The 22,669-nt window shown below is 38.0% G+C and overlaps 1 protein-coding gene across 6 annotated transcripts in view; it reads left to right on the top strand.

Moving 5' to 3' along the window:
- Top2 (topoisomerase 2) overlaps nt 1-22,669 on the top strand; it is an 88,771-nt gene that overhangs the window by 20,332 nt on the left and 45,770 nt on the right. For all 6 annotated transcript variants that reach the window (XM_070093201.1, XM_070093199.1, XM_070093203.1 and 3 more), the window contains exons 12-19: nt 710-819; nt 2,524-2,754; nt 5,640-5,887; nt 7,647-7,878; nt 14,145-14,344; nt 18,789-18,924; nt 19,611-19,763; nt 22,119-22,265. In XM_070093201.1, coding sequence (XP_069949302.1) covers nt 710-819; nt 2,524-2,754; nt 5,640-5,887; nt 7,647-7,878; nt 14,145-14,344; nt 18,789-18,924; nt 19,611-19,763; nt 22,119-22,265 — 1,457 coding nt within the window. The remainder of the gene's footprint in view (nt 1-709; nt 820-2,523; nt 2,755-5,639; nt 5,888-7,646; nt 7,879-14,144; nt 14,345-18,788; nt 18,925-19,610; nt 19,764-22,118; nt 22,266-22,669) is intronic.

Raw genomic sequence — 22,669 nt, 5'->3', positions numbered from 1 at the left:
ATCTGGGGTAGGGCAGAATGTAGGAGGGGGTATGGATTATCAAAGGAAAGACAGGAGGGGGGGGGGGATAAATGGGGTATTCAGCAGGCTTGTGCGAGATTGTAAAGTAAAAGGACACAAGTGCAACTAATGTGACGTTTTATTGTGGCAGCGTTTCGCTCTGCAGGAGCTTTGTCAAGCTGTTACGAGCTCCTGGAGAGCGAAATGTTGCCACAATAAAATGTCACTTGTGTCCTTTTACTTTACATATTGTTGGTAATTCTACCAACATTATTACAGGCTTGTGTGAGTTTGTTAGATAGGTGTGAATAGAGAAAGAGAGAAACTTTTATGGAAGGATTCAGGGTAAACTGGTTAGCCTGATGAGTTTTGGAGATGGGAAGGACAGTGCCTGGTCTAGAGGGGTGGAGAAGCTAGTTGGAGTATAATCTGAATGTTATGGCAACACACTTCTGGCAAAACAGAGGTTGACTGAGTAGTGGTGAATGCATTTTCTTTGAATCACCCTGCTTTGAGAGAATGTAACAAAAATTATCTGGCAACTTTATCAGATTTTTGTCAAATATTGTATTGGTAAGTTCTACCTTTGATCGAAATCCTAGAAGCCTTAGCATGGCATTTGAAGTGATAACCTTCTTGCCCTTCCCCACATTTTTATGTTGCCATTTTTCATGCTTGTTGTAATGGTACTGGTTATGCTTTACTACAGGTTTGGGTACATCTACTTCCAAGGAAGCTAAAGAGTACTTCAATGACATGGTGCGCCATCGGATTCGCTTTAATTATGGTGGAGCACAAGATGATCATTCCATTCAAATGGTGAGGCTAAGTCTACATTATTTAAATACTGTAACAAAAAATTTTTTCAAAATGTCTTTGATTATATTACAGTAGAAAATATTTTATTATTGATTTATTTTTACTAATTTCATACTGTGCAAGGAAACACATTGTATTAACTATTAGCTTGAGAAAAACTGAATACTTTGTACTAGTAAATAATAGGCTTTGTTCTGAACATTGAGAATATTTATGGTAGTGCAACTGACATACATGTGAAAGATGGCTGTTCAAGAAATGAGGCAGACTGGAGGCACTCTAATACATGCTGGTGCCATATAATGAGTTTTATAAACAATGGGAAAGACAAAAGGGTTTAGTAGTATCATTGGAAAATGTATGTTGCAAAACATCTGATATATCAATGGCAAATCTTGCAACCAGATCCTATAAAAATTCTATGATAGGTTGATGAAGGCCAGACATGGGAAAGGAAGATTATAGACAGTTGGCATATTCTTTTGACTGTCAGAAGACCTCTGATAAGGAAACAGCTTAAGTGTCTGACAAAAAAAAAAAAAATTACTGTGGTGCATTTGAAGGATAGACCAACATCATATTCATGATCAGAAAAGTGAGAACTGACTTTAAATCTTTAAACAAGGAACTTTTTACTGTTTTGTAAAGCAAATATACTCTGACACTGAGGGGAGTGAGCTAGGAGGAAATACTAAAGTGTTTAACTTTCATGGGCTTGAGCATCAAACAGGCTTGTTAGATAGAGGTGAATGGAGACAAGTGTTTTTTATTTGACATGTCGGAATTTAATCAAGGTAACTTTTATAAAGGTATTCAAGAAAGCCAGTTAGCTGGACTACTTGAGTCCTGGAAGTAGAAGGGCAGTGTCTGCACCCTGAAGGAGGGGTGGGGACTTTGCAGTTGCTGGGTAATCATTCATTGGCTGAATGATTACTATCATTCATCATTTACCATCATTCAGTTGGCTAAGCGATGGTGAATGTGTGTTCTTTGGGTCACCTTGCCTTGCGGGAGATGGTCTTTGAAGATCAAGACACTTATGCTCCTTAATAAAGATTCCCATATGTTACATAAGTGTCTCAATCTTCAACTTGTTTTTCAAAACCATTTAGCACACCCCCCACCTTGTGGCTGTTAATATATATATCTTTTCTTTCTTTCTTTCAACACTGGCCGTATCCCACCAAGGCGGGGTGGCCTAAAAGGAAAAACGAAAGTTTCTTCTTTAACATATAGTAATATATACAGGAGAAGGGGTTACTAGCCCCTTGCTCCCGGCATTTCAGTCGCCTCTTACAACACACATGGCTTACGGAGGAAGAATTCTATTCCACTTCCCCATGGAGATAAGAGGAACTAAACAAGAACAAGAACTAGAAAGAAAATAGAAGAAAATCCAGAGGGGTGTGTGTATATATATGCTTGTACATGTAAGTGTAGTGTGACCTAAGTGTAAGTAGAAGAAGCAAGACGTACCTGAAATCTTGCATGTTTAAGTGACAGAAAAAAGACACCAGCAATCCTACCATCATGTAAAACAATTACAGGATTCTGTTTTACACTCACTTGGCAGGACGGTAGTACCTCCCTGGGCGGTTACTGTCTACCAACCTACTACCTACAATATATATATATATACATAAAGTATATATAAGGTGTTTATACATATAATTTTAATTACCAGTAGTACTTTCTTATTTACAGGCATTTAGTAGAAAGGCTGTGGAACAACGCAAGGAGTGGTTGACAGGATGGATGGAAGAATGCAAGCGGCGGAAGGAACTAGGTCTGCCAGATATCTACCTCTATGAAAAAGACACACGGGTTGTTACATACTCTGATTTTGTCAACAAGGAGTTGGTTCTCTTCTCAAATTTGGACAATGAACGTTCAATTCCATCATTAGTAGATGGATTTAAGCCTGGACAGAGAAAGGTATAAATTTATATTTTATACATGTTCTCTTCTTGGAAACAAGTATGGTTACATGTAATGTATATATAAGCATGCTTACAATTATATTTTGTGTGCTCAAATATATATGCAAACTTAATAACACTCAAAAGATTGAGAAGCCTTTTTTTTTTTTTTTTTTTCCTAATTTTTTAGTGTAATGTTTTTCTGTTAACACATTTGGTAGCTATTATTTAGGACCTCTTAATTATTTTTGGCATGGAGACAAGGCCTATTTTGTGACATGTATATATATATAAAGCATTGGAGTGTATGTATTGCGCCTGATTAATTTTTGATATATTGTCCCTACAGGCCTACAAAGTGATAACATGTCCCTCTTAATTCACTGTACTTGTAGAGCTTGAATAAATATAAGACATCTTTATAGTTGGTAGATGGGAGGTAAGACCATCATGCCTTAAGAGTTTATGGAACTTTGTTATATTATAAATTTCTACATTCAGTATATACTTATCTTCAATTTCCTGTGTTTCTTACTAGTTCTTACACTACTTGTAATATTTTTATTTAAATTTTGGAGGCCTTGGAAAGTGCTGTACCTGGAGAGTGTTCAGATGGTCAATGCCTGTGTGTCCTGGCCTGTGACCAGGCCTCTTGGTGGATCAGGGCCTAATTATCCAGGCTGTTAGTGCTGGCTGCATGCAGTCCAACATATGAATCACAGCCCAACTGAATTTAAGAACCTGTGTAGTGCCCTCTGTGAAGTCAACTAGGGATCTATTAGCAATCCCTCATTTTTTTTTTTTTTTTTTTTTTTTTTTTTTTTTTTTTTTTTTTATTATCATCACACTGGCCGATTCCCACCAAGGCAGGGTGGCCCGAAAAAGAAAAACTTTTACCATCATTCACTCCATCACTGTCTTGCCAGAAGGGTGCTTTACACTACAGTTTTTAAACTGCAACATTAACACCCCTCCTTCAGAGTGCAGGCACTGTACTTCCCATCTCCAGGACTCAAGTCCGGCCCGCCGGTTTCCCTGAACCCCTTCATAAATGTTACTTTGCTCACACTCCAACAGCACGTCAAGTATTAAAAACCATTTGTCTCCATTCACTCCTATCAAACACGCTCACGCATGCCTGCTGGAAGTCCAAGCCCCTCGCACACAAAACCTCCTTTACCCCCTCCCTCCAACCTTTCCTAGGCCGACCCCTACCCCGCCTTCCTTCCACTACAGACTGATACACTCTTGAAGTCATTCTGTTTCGCTCCATTCTCTCTACATGTCCGAACCACCTCAACAACCCTTCCTCAGCCCTCTGGACAACAGTTTTGGTAATCCCGCACCTCCTCCTAACTTCCAAACTACGAATTCTCTGCATTATATTCACACCACACATTGCCCTCAGACATGACATCTCCACTGCCTCCAGCCTTCTCCTCGCTGCAACATTCATCACACATGCTTCACACCCATATAAGAGCGTTGGTAAAACTATACTCATACATTCCCCTCTTTGCCTCCAAGGACAAAGTTCTTTGTCTCCACAGACTCCTAAGTGCACCACTCACCCTTTTCCCCTCATCAATTCTATGATTCACCTCATCTTTCATAGACCCATCCGCTGACACGTCCACTCCCAAATATCTGAATACATTCACCTCCTCCATACTCTCTCCCTCCAATCTGATATCCAATCTTTCATCACCTAATCTTTTTGTTATCCTCATAACCTTACTCTTTCCTGTATTCACTTTTAATTTTCTTCTTTTGCATACCCTACCAAATTCATCCACCAATCTCTGCAACTTCTCTTCAGAATCTCCCAAGAGCACAGTGTCATCAGCAAAGAGCAACTGTGACAACTCCCACTTTATGTGTGATTCTTTATCTTTTAACTCCACGCCTCTTGCCAAGACCCTCGCATTTACTTCTCTTACAACCCCATCTATAAATATATTAAACAACCACGGTGACATAACACATCCTTGTCTAAGGCCTACTTTTACTGCAAAATAATTTCCCTCTTTCCTACATACTCTAACTTGAGCCTCACTATCCTCGTAAAAACTCTTCCCTCTTATGACTCGCAAAACCATAATGACACAGTTGCAAACAAACCATACCACGAGCAGGGATAGAACCTGCGATCAGTCATAAAACTCCAGACTGATGCGCTAGCCACTGGGCCAGCTGGCTACAAGATTCGTCCAACTAGGTATATTTATACACCATAGGAAGGTTAGCATAGGCACCACTTTGACCACAAATGCAAGTTTTTACAGACGAATCTCGTGCCAGCATAGCCGTGACTAGCTCTAGCTCAAGTCCCCTCAAAGCCACTATCATGATTAATGAAATCTTGCATTTGTGGTCACTGTGGTGCCTAAGCTAACCTTCCTATGGTGTATAAATATACATAGTTGGACAAATCTTGTTGTAGCCAGCTAGCCCAGTGGCTAGCAGGTTGGTCTGGAGTTTTATGACTGATAGCGGGTTCTATCCCTCCCTGTGGTATGGTTTAATCCCTCTTATGTATGATAGAAGGTTGTTGAACAGTCTTAGCCCTTTCATTTGTTGTGTTGTCTTGGTTTACTCGTGGCACCCCTGCCATTCATTGAGGAGTATACTGCATCATCTGTCAAGCCATTTGCTTTTGAGCAAGGGGCTAGTAACCCCTTCTGTATACATTACTGAAGTTAAAAAGAAAAATGTTTTTACTTTTTGGGCTACTCTGCCTCAGTGGAATACAGCTGGTTTGTTGAAAGAAGAAGATTTATAATTTGCTCATAATCTACTAATTAACCTAAATCCTAGAAATGTAAGAAAACAATTAATTATCTCATATTAAATGTAAAAAAATGTATTAATATTAATAAAAATTATTTGGTTCTCCAACAGGTGATGTATACATGCCTAAAGCGATATGAAAAGAAAGAAGTTAAAGTGGCTCAGCTTGCTGGTTCAGTTGCAGAACATTCAGCATATCACCATGGTGAAGCTTCACTTATGTCCACAATTATCAATTTGGCACAGAACTTTGTGGGTTCAAATAATATTAACCTGTTGATGCCAATTGGTCAGTTTGGTACTAGGCTTCAGGGTGGTAAAGACTCTGCCAGCCCTCGATACATCTTCACTAAATTAAGGTATTGTCGTGAGAAATTCTTGCAAGTTACCGGCGTGTGCTGGCTTGTTATTTATACATCAGAATGTGATTTTTTAATGGAAATGCATTCTTTAACACTGGCTGTTTCCCACCAAGTAGGGTGACCCAATGAAGGAAGTATTCACCATCACTCATTCTCTTAACTGTCTGTCTAGAGGTGCATGACTCCCAGATCAAACCACTCCGAACTGCAATATCACCACGTATCCCACTTGAGAGCAGGCACTGTTTCCCATCCCCAGAACTAAAATCTTACTCGCTTGTTTCTTTAAATCCCTTCATAAATGTTTACTTGCTCATACTTAAACAATATGCCAAAGCTCAAAAACAACTTGTGTGCTTTGATTTCACACTCCCATGCATGCCTGCTTTATGTTCAAAACCCTACTATTAACCACCACCATACTCATCATTCCAACCCTTCCTTCCAAATTTATGTTCTCTTTTCATCAGTCTGTCTCCAGCCTTTCTAAATCAGACTGGTGCATTCTTCAAATTCTACCTCTCATACCATAATGCCAAATTCCAACTTCTTCACTCCTTGTTTTCTGCTGCCTCCAGCTTCCTCTTCTGTAACAATCAAAGATCACTTATACATCATACAAATACAAAATTGTTGGTGCCGTTATATTTAATACATTTATCATTTTTATATGGTGATAAGTATATATCTAATTACTTTTACATCCTCCATACTCATTTTCTTCCCCACCAGTTTGACACCCAGTCTGTCATTGCCTAGACCATTAATTTTCAACAGCAATTTCTTTTCTGTGTTTATGTTGAGTTTTGTATGTTTATACATCTTAATTGTCTATAAACCTTGTCTCTGTTATCCTTATAGTTTAGCCCCAATGATGGAGAGGATATGAAAACACTACACGTGTTGTCTTCAGTGCAGGAAACAGCTAATTTAGTTTCATTTGTTAATTAGACCTCTGACTCTATTGGTAATAAACATTTTATATATAATCATCATCAGTTTCCTATTAGTGTATGCAAACATTACATTTGTTGACTACTATTAAAAGAAATTAGTCTCTTTTTCTCTCTTTCTCTGTTATTTTCTTTACTTCTCTTTTTTTCTTCTTTCCCTTTCTTTTTTTTTCTTTCTCTTTTTTCTCTTTTTCTCTTTTTTTCTCTTTTTTTCTCTTTTTTCTCTTTTTTTTTCTTTTTTTTCTCTTCTTTTTTGCCTTGTCTCCTCTCTCTCTCTCCTTTTTTTTCTTTCTTTTCTCTCTATGCACACGTATGTGCACACCTGTACATGCACACACACCCACATACACTCACACCCACATACACTCACACCCACATACACTCACACCCACATACACTCACACCCACATACACTCACACCCACATACACTCACACCCACATACACTCACACCCACATACACTCACACCCACATACACTCACATCCACATACACTCACATCCACATGCACTCACACCCACATACACTCACACCCACATACACTCACCTACATACACTCACCCACATACACTCACACCCACATACACTCACACCCACATACACTCACACCCACATACACTCACACCCACATACACTCACACATGCACTTGTATGGGTGCACCCCCCACTCCCACCCCCATCCCCACCCCACTCACAAACACTTCTCCTCTCCCTTCCTTCCTTCCTTCCTTCCTCTCTCCCTCTCCATTGTGCCCCCTTATCTCTTATCCTCCTCTTTGTCTAATTGAGGTTTATTTATTGTAGCCCACTTGCAAGACTCATCTTTCATCCACACGATGAACCATTACTGAAGAATAATTATGATGACAATCAACGAATTGAACCAGAGTGGTACTTACCTATCATTCCAATGGTGTTGGTAAATGGAGCAGATGGTATTGGCACTGGATGGAGCACTAAAATTCCTAATTACAACCCTCGAGAAATTGTGCATAACCTAAAGAGAATGATTGCTGGTGAACCTCCAGTCAAAATGGTAAGTATATGAAGTTTGTGTATAATTTAAAACAAGTTTCTCTACATATCTTGTTGACTTAAACTTGAAGGGAAACGTTTGCTTTAACTACCTATTTAGTTACATTGCTAGTGCTGTCGTAAAACTGAAATACCAAGTACAGTCGAACCTCGACTTACGAGTGCCCCCATCATACAAGTGGTTTGAGATACGAGCTGTCGCTTGGTCACTTTTTTGCTCTGAGTTACGAGCAAGCTTACCCCTCAAGGGAGGTTCCTTGCCACTGGTTAGGGGCGCTTGATCAAGGGAATTGGATCTGTACTCCAGTTCCTTAAATTAAACCTGAATACCTTCCATCTCCTCCCCCCCCTCCCCCACAGGCACTGTATAATCCTATGGGTTTAGCACTTCCCCATTATAATAATAATGACCGAGCTTCAGAACGCTGCCACTAGTTGGCTCAGCGAACAACACAACATCAGCTGAGCAGTGCACATGTTTACCTCGCCGTGGAAGCATTTCTCATGTTTTGTGCAGTTATTTTGCCAAATTTGTTTTTTCTAACCATGGGTCCTAAGAAAGTAAGTGCAAAGGGCAGTGCTGAGAAGAAAGAGGATGATGTCTATGGAATTAAAGCATGAAATCATAGATAAACATAAGCAAAGTGTGTGGGTTGTACCATTAAGAGTGTAGCAGGTTAAGCAATTAAGCGATAGAAAAAACGAAACAAAACGAACTCCTCCAATGTTGTTGTTGTTTATAGGGCCACTGACAGCATATGCCTCTCTGCCCATCTTTTCCACCCTCATCTTCGTCAGCATCTCTTCTCCAAGGTAAATATGTATGTACACTTTATATAACCACTTTTTCTTTACATTCTCTATTATGTTTTTATACAATATTTCTTATTTATAAATACATTGTTTCAGTGTTTTCCTTATGAAACTAGTTATCTAGTGCAGTTAGTCTCACAAACACTCCATTTTCTCTTATAATAAGAGCATGGGAAGATATGGTCTGAGCTGGAGTGGGAATGGCAGCCACCACTTGTCACATAATGACATATTTTATTCGTTTTAGAGTATGTATCATGTTTCTGTGTTTATATTGTTTATTATGTCATATTAGATGAATTGTGATAGATAAATAATCTATAGAGTTGATATTAGCGTTATATTGAAGTATTTTGTCTTGCCTCCCGAGAGTAGGAATTCCGCTGAAATGGATTAACTGCATTTCAGTTAATTTAAATGAGGAAAATTGATTTGATATACGAGCAAATTGAGTTATGAGCTAGGTCACAGAATTAATTAAACTCGTAAGTTGAGATTTCACTGTATGTATTGCATGCTTTCTTAGAAAAAAATGTTTTTTTATGGATCCTATATTGTTTAATTTGTTACATACTTGGTTGTGATACTTGGCTTTTGCATTGTGTGGCTGATAATAATCAATTTTAGTTTATAGATAAACCTTGTAATTTGCAGGGGTTAGGTTCCTGAACCCTTCAGTCAAGGATGATAGGAGGTTTAGCATGTCTCAAATATTTAACCCTTAAACTGTCCAAGCAGATCTATGTTCAAATCCATAGTGCTCTACGTTTTTTTTTACATATTTTCAAATCTATCTTTCTTTCTTTCAACACACCGGACATATCCCACCAAGGCAGGGTGGCCCAAAAAGAAAAACAAAAGTTTCTCTTTTAAATTTAGTAATTTATATGGGAGAAGGGGTGACTAGCCCCTTGCTCCCGGCATTTTAGTCGCCTCTTACAACACGCATGGCTTACGGAGGAAGAATTCTGTTCCACTTCCCCATAGAGATAAGAGGAAATAAACAAGAACAACAACTAGAAAGAAAATAAAAGAATACCCAGAGGGGTGTGTATATATATGCTTGTACATGTATGTGTAGTGTGACCTAAGTGCAAATAGAAGTAGCAAGACATTCCTGAAATCTTGCATGTTTATGAGACAGACAAAAGACACCAGCAATCCTACCATCATGTAAAACAATTACAGGTTTTCGTTGTACACTCACTTGGCAGGACAGTAGTACCTCCCTGGGCGGTTGCTGTTTACCAACCTACTACCTAGGATATTTTCAAATATAACAAAAAAAAAACGTAGATAAGTTTTTTTACACATTTTCAAATGTAAAAAAAGAAAAGATCTACTTTTTTTACATACTTTCAAATGTTGAAAAAAACGTAGCTCTACATTTGGACAGTTTAAGGTTTAAAAGTAATTTGGTCATATATCTTTTAAATATTTATCTGTTTAATACTAATACTGGCATTCAAAGAAAAAATGAGCACATTGTGAATAAAAGCCTATGGTTATTTTTCAATTTAGGGGTGTGTAGAAGAGAGGGAGACTACTTCCTGGTAAAAGTAGATCTTAGATAGGGATGTGTAATGTCACCATGGTTGTTTAATATATTTATAGATGGGGTTGTAAAAGAAGTAAATGCTAGGGTGTTTGGGAGAGGGGTGGGATTAAATTATGGGGAATCAAATACAAAATGGGAATTGACACAGTTACTTTTTGCTGATGATACTGTGCTTATGGGAGATTCTAAAGAAAAATTGCAAAGGTTAGTGGATGAGTTTGGGAGTGTGTGTAAAGGTAGAAAGTTGAAAGTGAACATAGAAAAGAGTAAGGTGATGAGGGTATCAAGTGATTTAGATAAAGAAAAATTGGATATCAAATTGGGGAGGAGGAGTATGGAAGAAGTGAATGTTTTCAGATACTTGGGAGTTGACGTGTCGGCGGATGGATTTATGAAGGATGAGGTTAATCATAGAATTGATGAGGGAAAAAAGGCAAGTGGTGCCTTGAGGTATATGTGGAGTCAAAAAACGTTATCTATGGAGGGAAAGAAGGGAATGTATGAAAGTATAGTAGTACCAACACTCTTATATGGGTGTGAAGCTTGGGTTGTGAATGCAGCAGTGAGGAGGCGGTTGGAGGCAGTGGAGATGTCCTGTCTAGGGGCAATGTGTGGTGTAAATATTATGCAGAAAATTCGGAGTGTGGAAATTAGGAGGTGTGGGGTTAATAAAAGTATTAGTCAGAGGGCTGAAGAGGGGTTGTTGAGGTGGTTTGGTCATTTAGAGAGAATGGATCAAAGTAGAATGACATGGAGAGCATTTAAATCTGTAGGGGAAGGAAGGCTGGGTAGGGGTTGTCCTCGAAAAGGTTGGAAGGAAGGGGTAAGGGGGGTTTTATGGACGAGGGGCTTGGACTTCCAGCAGGCGTGCATGAGCATGTTCAATAGGAGTGAGTGGAGACGAATGGTATTTGGGTCCTGACGATCTGTTGGAGTGTGAGCAGGGTAATATTTAGTGAAGGGATTCAGGGAAACCGGTTATTTTATATAGCTGGACTTGAGTTCTGGAAATGGGAAGTACAATGCCTGCACTCCAAAGAAGGGGTTTCGGGATATTGGCAGTTTGGAGGGATATGTTGTGTATCTTTATACGTATATGCTTCTTAACTGTTGTGTTCTGGGCACCTCTGCAAAAACAGTGATTATGTGTGAGTGAGGTGAAAGTGTTGAATGATGATGAAAGTATTTTCTTTTTGGGGATTTTCTTTCTTTTTGGGTCACCCTGTCTCGGTGGGAGACGGCCGACTTGTTAAAAAGAAAAAAAACATATGAGGGGTAACAAATGAGTTGGGTAACGAAAGATTTGTTATCGGATTGGAGGGAGGGAGTATGTGAATGTGTTCAGATATTTTGGGGTGGATTTGTTTGTGGATGGGCATATTAACCCTTTGACTGTCGCAACCGTATATATACGTCTTACGAGGTACGTACCGTGTTTGACGTATATATACTCATAAATTCTAGCGGCTTCAAATCAAGCAGGAGAAAGCTGGTAGGCCCACATGTGAGAGAATGGGTCTGTGTGGTCAGTGTGCACCATATATAAAAAAATCCTGGAGCACACAGTGCATAATGAGAAAAAAAAATCGACCATTTTGTTTTTAATTAAAATGCCGACTTTGTGGTCTATTTTCGTATAGTATTTATGGTTGTATTCTCATTTTCTTGGTCTCATTTGATAGAATGGCAAACATATTATAGAAGTAGCAGTGATTTTGATTGATTTTACTATAAAAAGAACCTGGAAATGGAGCTCAAAGTAGGGGAAATGTTCGATTTTTGCCAATGTTCAAAAGTAAACAAATGATGTCATTGTCCAATAAATGTCCAACTAGCCATTCTAATATGCAGTCATAAATGGGTTGATGTTATTTATACAATTATTACAGTATTGCAGTAGTCTGCATAATAGTAAGTCTTCTATTTTTTGTTCGAATAAAAATTCAAAATAAAAAGCAAGAGTAATATAAGAGGGGCCTGGAGACATGACTGATGAACAAAGAAAATGTAATTTTAGAGCCAGGGATGTCTGCATTGTTCATTCTGGACCTTATTTTGAAATTGTCATATTTTTTAATTTTCGTGAAATTGGCCAAATTGCAAATTTCTGACCACATTATTGGGTAGTTGAAATTGGTAAATGGGCAGTTTCTTGTACTCAATCGATAGAAAAAATGGAGTACTAAAGAAATAGCTATGAGTTTGGGTGACTGGAACAATGGAATTAGCCGAAAATAGGGCTAAAAGTGGGCGAAATCGCCGATTTGTAAATATCGCCGAGGTCGCTAACTTCGCGAGAGCATAATTCCGTCAGTTTCCCATCAAATTTCGTTTTTTTTGGTGTCTTTACAATCGGGAAAAGATTCTCTATCATTTCATAAGATTTTTTTTTTTTTTTTTTTTTTAAATCTTGCGACACCAGGAGACACCTCAGGATTGGGGGTTGCGACAGTCAAAGGGTTAAAGACGAAGTGAACATACAATTGATGAAGGCAGAAAGGTGGGTGGGGCATTGAGGTAACAATGGAGACAAAGAATGTTATCCATGGATGCAAAGAGGGAACTGTATGAGAGTTTAGTGGTATGAACACTTGTGATGTATGGGTTATGAAAGTTGCAGAGAGGAGGAGGCTGGAGACAGTGATGTCATGTCTGAGAGCAAGTATGGTATAAATATTATGCAGAGACTTCATATCTTGGAGATTAGGAGGTGCAGAGTTGCTAAAAGTATTATCCAGAGGGCTGGGGAGGAGTTGTTGAGGTGGTTCGTTCGAACATTTAGAGAGGGAGGGTGTATAAATCTGTAGTGGATTGAAGGTGGGGTAGGGTTTTCCCTAGGAAAGAATGAAGGGAGGGAGCAAAGGGGATTTTGGTGTGCAAGGGGCTCAGATGTCCAGCAGGCATGTGTGAGCATGTTAGATAGGAGTGAGTGGAGGCAAATGGTTTTTGGGACCTGATGAGCTGTTGGAGTGTAAGCAGGTTAACATTTTATGAAGGGATTCAGGGAAACTAGTCAGCTTGACTTGAGTCCTGGAGGTGGGAAGTACAGTGCCTGCACTCCAAAGGAGGGTTGGGACATTTGCAGCTTTGAAATGGCATGTAAACTGTAGTATCTATGCTCCTCTGGCAGGGTGACTCAGAAAGAAATAAAAACGTTTTCACCATCACTCATACGTAATCACTGTCTTTGCAGAGGCACTCAGATGTGACAGTTTAGAGGTCCCTCCTTTTTACCTTTAGTAATTTATACAGGTGAAGGGGTTACTAGCCCCTTACTCCTTGCATTATCCGACTTACGACCACTCGACTTACGACCATGTTTTTTATGCCAAATTTCTGGGAAATAAACAACAGTTTGTGTTGTATAGTGTGTTTATCATAAACTTTGATATAAAATACAGTACTAACAGCATAAAAAGTAAAGTAAAAAATGAAATACCAAAATAAAACAATATAATAAAATCATTACAAAAGTGTGATGAGTCCTGGAAATGGGAAGTACAATGCCTGCACTTTAAAGGAGGGGTTTGGGATATTGGCAGTTTGGAGGGATATGTTGTGTATCTTTATATGTGTATGCTTCTAGACTGTTGTATTCTGAGCACCTCTGCAAAAACAGTGATAATGTGCGAGTGTGGTGAAAGTGTTGAATGATGATGAAAGTATTTTCTTTTTGGGGATTTTCTTTCTTTTTTGGGTCACCCTGCCTCGGTGGGAGACGGCCGACTTGTTGAAAAAAAAAAAAAAAAAAAAAAGTGTGATGTTGATACTCAGTAGTAAGGTTCGACTTACGTCCATTTTGACTTACGATCGGTTGGTCGGAACCAAGCTTGGTCGTAAGTCGGATGGTACCTGTATATGTTTTTTATATAAATTGAGTTTTTATTTTTTGTCAGAAACCATGGTTCAAAAACTTCAGAGGCACTATAGATGAATTGGATCTTCAACGATACATTTCACATGGTGAAATAGCTGATCTTGGCCATAATAAAATGGAAATTACAGAACTTCCAATCCGGGTGTGGACACAACCATATAAGGAAACTGTCATGGAAAGTCTTCTTGCAGGGACAGAGAAGGCTCCAGCCATGATAACGTAAGTTATACAAAATAATTATTTTTGTATTCAATGAATATTTGTAAATAGCAAATATGAGGAGCTTATGTAACAGTACAACAGAAAAGTGTGTCCACTATATTTTTATTTTATGTACTATGCTCATGTGTTTTGTATACTTAATGAAGTCTTGCTCTTTAGTTTTTATAATTTTCCATTTAATTTTCCTTTTCTTGACCTTACCATCTTTTCACTTTTCTCATTATAAAGTGTTATTCCTCTACTTATGGCATACCCAAAATCTATTAAATGCTTCACCTACATACTTTTCTCAAAAAAGTTCCATCATTATGAATTTAACCCTGTCACCTCGTGTTTGTGTGCGTGAGCGTGTTAGATAGGAGTGAATGGAGACGAATGGTACTTGGGACCTGACGATCTGTTGGAGTGTGAGCAGGGTAATATTTAGTGAAGGGATTCAGGGAAACTGGTTATTTTCATATAGTCGGACTTGAGTCCTGGAAATGGGAAGTACAATGCCTGCACTTTAAAGGAGGGGTTTGGGATATTGGCAGTTTGGAGGGATATGTTGTGTATCTTTATACGTATATGCTTCTAAACTGTTGTGTTCTGAGCACCTCTGCAAAAACAGTGATAATGTGTGAGTGTGGTGAAAGTGTTGAATGATGATGAAAGTACAGTGGACCCCCACATAACGATTACCTCCGAATGCGACCAATTATGTAAGTGTATTTATGTAAGTGCGTTTGTACGTGTATGTTTGGGGGTCTGAAATGGACTAATCTACTTCACAATATTTCTTATGGGAACAAATTCGGTCAGTACTGGCACCTGAACATACTTCTGGAGTGAAAAAATATCGTTAACCGGGGGTCCATTGTATTTTCTTTTTGGGGATTTTCTTTCTTTTTTTGGGTCACCCTGCCTCGGTGGGAGACGGCCGACTTGTTGGAAAAAAAAAAAAAGTGTTCAAACTTGAACCCCTTTAACCCTTAAACTTTCCAAACATAGATCTACGTTTGTACGCTAGCGCTCCAAACGTAGATCTTCATTTTATTTTTCCTGCCTCCAAATTTGGCATGATTGGCCTGAGTTGCCTGGTTAATATAGAATGTGTCTTAACACTTGGTGTGTTCCTTATTAAAAAAATTCTAGGACCATTTAATACCTTGTGGGAGCACCAGTTAAATTGAGTGCCAGCTAAAGTAAATAGTGTTGCAAACACCAGGAATTCAATGATGTCATGTCGTATTAACACCCCTTTTAAGAGGAAAGTGCTGGATTTGGCCTCAAGTGGTCAAGGAAGTATAAAAAATATGTCTATAATAACCCATGTGTAACATTTGTGCAACATCCTTTCATTTTTTGATACCACTGGTAGTGTCATCCTGCCAGAATTCCTATAACCTATGCCCTAAGTAGTAAAGAGAAACGATTCTGGAACATGTATAATAAGTCTTCGGCAGGCTGGCCAGCTGGGTGGTCGGCTGGCTGACTTTTGCTGTCTCTCTGTTTCTGTCTATATCTCTGTCTGTCTGTCTATATCTCTCTCACATGTACACATAAGTACAGTTATTATACATAGTGTAAATTACCTAGGATAACCCAAAAATTCCAGACAAAGTGCTATACAGTGCTTATAGATATTAGACATAAGCATGACTGGCAAGTAATACGCCTTTTCACGAATCAGATGTGATGACTGCATCACTTGTAATACCTGTTGGTTTACGAGCCGCTCCCTGAGACTGAGAGAAAAGCAGACAGAAAGACAGACACACAGACACACAGACACACAGACACACACACACACACACACACACACACACACACACACACACACACACACACACACACACACACACACACACACACACACACACACACACACACACACACACACACACACACACACACACACACACACACACACACACACACACACACACACACACACACACACACACACACACACACACACACACACACACACAGAGGCAGACAGAAAGACCGAGACATACAGGCAGACAGAAAGAGACACAAGCAGACAGAAAGACCAAGACACACAGGCAGACAGAAAGACCGAGACACACAGGCAGACAGAAAGACCAAGACACACAGGCAGACAGAATGACCGAGACACACAGGCAGACAGAAAGACAGAGGCCCACATTCAGACAGATAAGCAGAGCTAGACAGACAGACATACATGTTTGTGTCTAACTGAAAACAAATAAAGCCAGGGTTCCCTTCAGCAGTGCACAATCATTAAGTGTCACTCACTCCATTCCTGCACAGTCAGCAGTTTAGTAACACTCAGTCATAACACCATGCTTCTAGGAGTTTCACATATACTCCAGCATGTCTAAAACATTGCTGAGACCTATAAACACTTTGTATATATTTCTAGACAATAGTAAATGACCAAGGCAGGTGAAAATGTTCACCTGTCAGTGTGATTGTGACTATTTGAGTACTATTTCAATACTTATTATTAGTGTCAGAACAAAGATTGGCTATGAAATCACAAGAACTATTATAAACTGTAATTATCAGAACATAAAAATTATGTAAATTAAAATGAAAACGAGAAAAAAATGTATATCGGCAACACTTTTGCAAGCGGCAGGACTCCATGTTGCCATCAGGTGAGCATCCAGTGCCAACATCGAGGTCTTATATCACTATAAGTACTTGTCCTAAAAAAAAAAATTTTTTTTAAAGGGGTCTTATTACACACAAAAAAATGGCTGTCTTTAATTTAATTTTTTTTCTTCCAAAATATTCGAAGTAAGTGCTGGGCGAGTGAACATAGATCTACATTTGAAGAGTTTAGGGGTTAAATAAATCCTGAAACCTTATGATTTTGCTTCTATTGCAACCTTTCCAAGGGAGGTTTCTTGATGCCATTGAGGGGATTTTGAACCAAAGAATTGGGCCTATCCTCCTTTACCTTGGACTGAATCCGATTGCTTCCAAGTTGTGTATGATCTCTATGGGTTTATTGCTCCTCCCTTTAATGTAATAATAATGTACCTAGCTCATTCAAGCCATCAGCATATAATTCCACATAATCTTTAATACGCTTGACAAACAGTGCCAATGACTTCAGGCAAACCTATATCTCATAAGTTATTAATTATTATTGATAGAGATAAACCATCACATAATAGTGAATTCTCATAAAGTGAGTTCTCATTAAGGAAAGTAAAACTTGTACCCTACAAGGTAGGGTCCGTTTTATTGTTGAGTAGGCTGGTTCACAAAACGGGAAAATTTGCATGTTTTATATGTATTGCTTACAAAATATAAGTATCTTCTTCAATGTTACTGAGCTGTTTATATTATGCCAAGTTGATTTTATAAATTTGTTTTGGTATGCAGTATGATAGTCCTTGAATCATGGTAATACAAAGAAAACAAATCCCTTTGCAAGGAATTTGGACTACATGGATAATTTTGCTGTGCAGTTGTGAACCATATCAAGCTTGCAAAATTTTTTTGTAACATATTATTTGACTAATACGCCTCACAAAAATTCATTCTTCAGTTAAATGTTGCATTTAATCATATTAGCAAACATTGTTTTTCAAGCAAAATTGAATGTACGCCATGTTAAAAACTTTTTTTAACTCGCTGGCCATCTCCCACCAAGACAGGGTGACCCAAAAAAGACACTTTCATTATCACTCACACCATCACTGTCTTCCCAGAGGTGCACAGATGCAACAGTTTAGATGTCCCTCCAAACTGCAGATATCCCAAACCCCTGCTTTAGAGTGCAGGCACTGTACTTCCTACTCTAAGTTTTTAGTGCCTTAACACTTTCAGTGGTCATCTCGTTCAGTGTGTGTGCTCAATACATAAAAAATGCCTCGTGCAGTGCAGGATAGGAAATGCTGACCGTATGTTTGGCTTTAAATAGTGACTTGGAGGTGTTTTTTTGGATTGTTTTTATTGTTTTATTGGCTGCTTCTTTGTATCAGTTGATAGAATGGAAGACATTCAGCTTTTTTTTTTACCTTTGCCTATATTTTACTCAAAGATTTTTCAAGAATTAAACTAGTATTTGCTTCATGTATTTTACCAAAATAAGAGCAATATCCCACTTAGCCTTGTTTCAATAATTTCATTATTGCATGGTACCGTATACACATACTCTCTATTTTCGTTACCTTTCTTCCTCTTTTCCTGCTCTGCTCCTTCACTCTTTCTCCCTTTTTTTTCTTTGTTAGGTAAATGGACACATGCAATTAATGTGACATTTTATTGTGGAAATGTTTTGTTCTCCAGGAGCTTTATGAAGTTCCTGATGAGTGAAACGTTGTCACATTATTTACATCTGTGATATATTTACATACCTAACATTTCGTTGGTAATTCTGCTATTTTTTTTTTTTTTCTCATAGTGAAATATGATATCCATGAGAATTTTATATGTAATGGAAATTTATTGATTACAGTGACTACAAGGAATACCATACTGACACAACGGTACGCTTTACAATAGTCCTAACAGATGACAAATATCGGAAAGCAGCAGAAGAAGGGTTTCATAAAGTGTTCAAACTACAGACCACATTCAGCACCAGTTCTATGGTAAGCATGAATCAATTGGATAGCGATCATTTTTTACATTTCTTCTTTTTTCGAGTCACCGTGCCGCACTGGGATACTGCCAGTTCATTGACAAAAAAAAAATGATCTAATAGAGCATCTATTGTACAGGAGGACCTCGCTTATACAGCAGGTTAGGTTCCAGGCTACTGCTGTGAAGTGAAACATAACCTTTTTTAGCTTTAAAATGCATATTTTACATTGTTTACATTGAAGCATATACGCAAACAGTATTTAGATAAAGGTAGGGAAGTTTTCATTGCATTTATGGATTTAGAAAAGGCATATGATAGAGTGGATAGGGGAGTAATGTGGCAGATGTTACAAGTGTATGGTATACGTAGTAAGTTACTTAAGGCTGTAAAGAGTTTTTATGAAGATAGTAAGGCTCAAGTTAGGTTATGTAGGAGAGAGGGAGAATACTTCTTGGTAAAAGTAGGTCTTAGACAGGGTTGTGTAATGTCACCAATTTTAATGGGAGATCTGGAATAGGTGCACTATTGGGTTTTGCCTGTATCCACTTGTGTGTATGTAATCGGTTAACTTTTCTCCAAATATCACTTATCTCATTCTTATGTGTGATGTCATATAGTATAATGTTTTACGTATTAAATTTTTTAAATTAATTTTACATATATTCTACAAATCAGTTTTTGTTTTTGTTTCAGGTACTCTTTGATCACAATGGTGTCTTGCGAAAGTATGAAAATGTTGAACAGATATTGCAGGAATTCTTTGAGTTGCGTCTCAGATATTATGTTAAACGGAAGGCTTACCTTTTGGGTATGCTTGAAGCTGAAGCTTGTAAATTATCAAACCAGGTGAGTGAATTGTGCAGTACTTCATTTAATTTCTTCATTTTTAATTAAATTGATTGGATTTTTAGTAGCAATAATTGAAGTTCTTGGGATAAAAACTAAATTGTGTATATTTTTTCCTTTGTTGATCAAATTGCTAGAGTTGATCTTCAGTGGTTAATTGGTATTATTACTCCTTTATTACCAGTACATCATGTCTCTGTTATATTCACTTTGTTATTATGACTTTTGCTGAATACCAGGAAAAAGTTAAATTGGCCTTTTGTTCTGAAAAAGCTTGGTCTTTCTGAAAATCTATGGAATTAAAATACATTGTAGTGTTGCTTTGAAAGCATCACCATGGTAGATGACCCAAAGAAGGAAAATTCATTCACTGTTCTTTCACTAGCTGTTTTTTGAAGAGATGCACAGACAACTCAATTCATCATCCATCAGTTTACATCTTCCATCCATCCTTCGAAGCGTAGGCACTATACATTCCACCACTCAAACTCGGTTCAGTATAAGTAACCAGTTTGAATTCCTTTATAAATATTACCTTAATCTGAAGATAAACAGGAATGGATGGGGACTCGAATCAGAGTTCAAGCATGTAGCAGGCTCAGTGCTGTAACCACTCAATGACAGAGCTTAAAGCAGGATAATTTTACAGTCAGCACTGCTTTGACATACTGTAGTTGTGTGAGTGGCATCAGCTGTGAACCTACTGTCTCATCCTCCAGCTTCAGAAGTTTTTATGGTATATCTAGTTCATCAACACAAGATAAGTTGTAATGGATGGTTGTCAGTGAATAAACAGTAGAATGGATAGGGACCTTAACTGTGGCCAAGTGGTTTTAGTCATGAAATTGAAGCATCAGAATGGGATATTTTAACTCTTGGAGCACTATAAGCATATAGTGTTGGGCCTTTATGGTTTTTCTGGTTTATATAAGGACTTGATGGCATGGGTCAACTTAAATATAACCTTATTTACAGACAATACCAAAATTAGAGTACAAAATAAAGAGATTGAAAAGTGGCAGCAGGAAGAATGACAGAATGAAGTCATGGAATAGCTACTGGACTTTAACCAGAGCAAAATTCAAGTCATGAATCTGGGAGGAGAATAAAGAAAATAGACCGTAGATAAAGTATCAATTGAAGGAGAATAAAAAGGAAAAACTTGGAAATAATTCAAGAAAAAAAGACTTGTTCCCAAACCTTTCCCCATAAGTGCACATTAGTAGTATAACAGCAGCAGGGACTAAGCTTGCAAACAAGATAAGCAATTAGTTACTTAGATTCATTCAAAACTGTAATATACCTCATATGCAATTATTGATTACGCAGTAGTGGTGTATAATTCTTTCTAAGTATAACAAGAGATACAATAAATAAAAAAGGACTGACCCTTTCCGAGCATAGCTTTAAATTACACTGATGAAACTTAGAGGTAGCCAGAAACAGCATAAAAGCATAAAGAAATGGATCTTTCATTACACCAGCTGTATCCCACCGAGGCAGGGTGGTCCCAAAAGAAAACCGAGTTTCTCTTCATAACTTTAGTAATATATACAGGAGAAGGGATTACTAGCTACTTACCATACCCCGGCTGGGATTGAACCCGCGGTCAGAGAGTCTCAAAACTCCAGCCCGTCGCGTTAGCCACTAGACCAGCTAGCTACTTGCTCCCGGCATTATAGTTGCAGAAAAAAGACACCAGCAATCCTACCATCATGTAAAACAATTACAGGCTTTCGTTTTACACTCGCTTGGCAGTACGGTAGTACCTCCCTGGGCGGTTGCTGTCTACCAACCTACTACCTAGGGAAAGAGATGAATATGATAGCTAATTCATTATATTCAGATGAAGATTAAGAGGTGGGACTGAGAGCTAGAGTTCCCCTTCCTGACAATATCAAATATGTAATTACAAATAGAAACTCCAGTACAGAGGAATTCATTAAGACTAGTGAGAGAGTTGAGCTATTTGATCTACAAGGAAAGAATGTGAAAACTAGTCTTTGTCACTTGAATAATGAAAAACAAGAAATGAGGGATATGATCACAATGTGCAAATAATCCGGGGCAAGAGCAGGGTAGGCAAGAATGAAACCTTTACCAGGGATTTAATAATAACAGGGTATGATTGGAAATTATACACTCAAATGAAACAAAGATAGATGACATTTTTAAATTATTGTATAGGATTAGCTTGAACTTAAACCTATTCCTAAGCAAACTAGACAACCACAGAGACATCATTCATCATTTTCTAAGATGCTGGTAATTTTTTTTTACTCTATAACCATAACCTGTTTCCTTGAATACTTAAAAAAAATGAAAATTATTAATTAGTTTTTTTCCTTAACTTAGGCAAGATTTATTTTGGAAAAGTGTGATGGTCGCCTGGTTATAGAAAACAAAAAGAAAAAAGACATGATTGCAGAACTACAGCGGAAGGGCTATGACTCAGATCCTGTGAAAGCATGGAAGAAAGCCCAAGATCGGGAGGCTGCTCTGGTAAGTTTCAGCATGAAAATGTTTCTGAATAATTCACAGTGGAATGGATATTTCAGACAAATGTTTGATCTGTCTTAGATCACTTTTTAAGTCATAAATGGCAAGTCACAGTTGCTCCATGGATAATGTTTTTTTTGTCTCCACATATACCTCAATGCACCAGTCACCTTATTCCCTTCATCAAAATAACAAGAAATAACTAAAAATTATGAGAAATATTAAAGAATTTGGAAAAATAACCATAAATTATGAAAAATGAATAAACATTACCCCAAAAATCACTCCATTTGAACTACTTTTGATGCTAAGAATATGCACTTAAAAACATAAAAAGAGACAGTTTTAGCATGATACAGTCTGAGGTGCCTTTTACAGCACATTTATCTTATAACAGTCATATAACC

The sequence above is a fragment of the Cherax quadricarinatus genome, chromosome 42, assembly GCF_038502225.1.
Source record: "Cherax quadricarinatus isolate ZL_2023a chromosome 42, ASM3850222v1, whole genome shotgun sequence".
Lineage (NCBI taxonomy): Eukaryota > Metazoa > Arthropoda > Malacostraca > Decapoda > Parastacidae > Cherax > Cherax quadricarinatus.
This window is presented reverse-complemented; position numbering and strand designations above follow the sequence as displayed.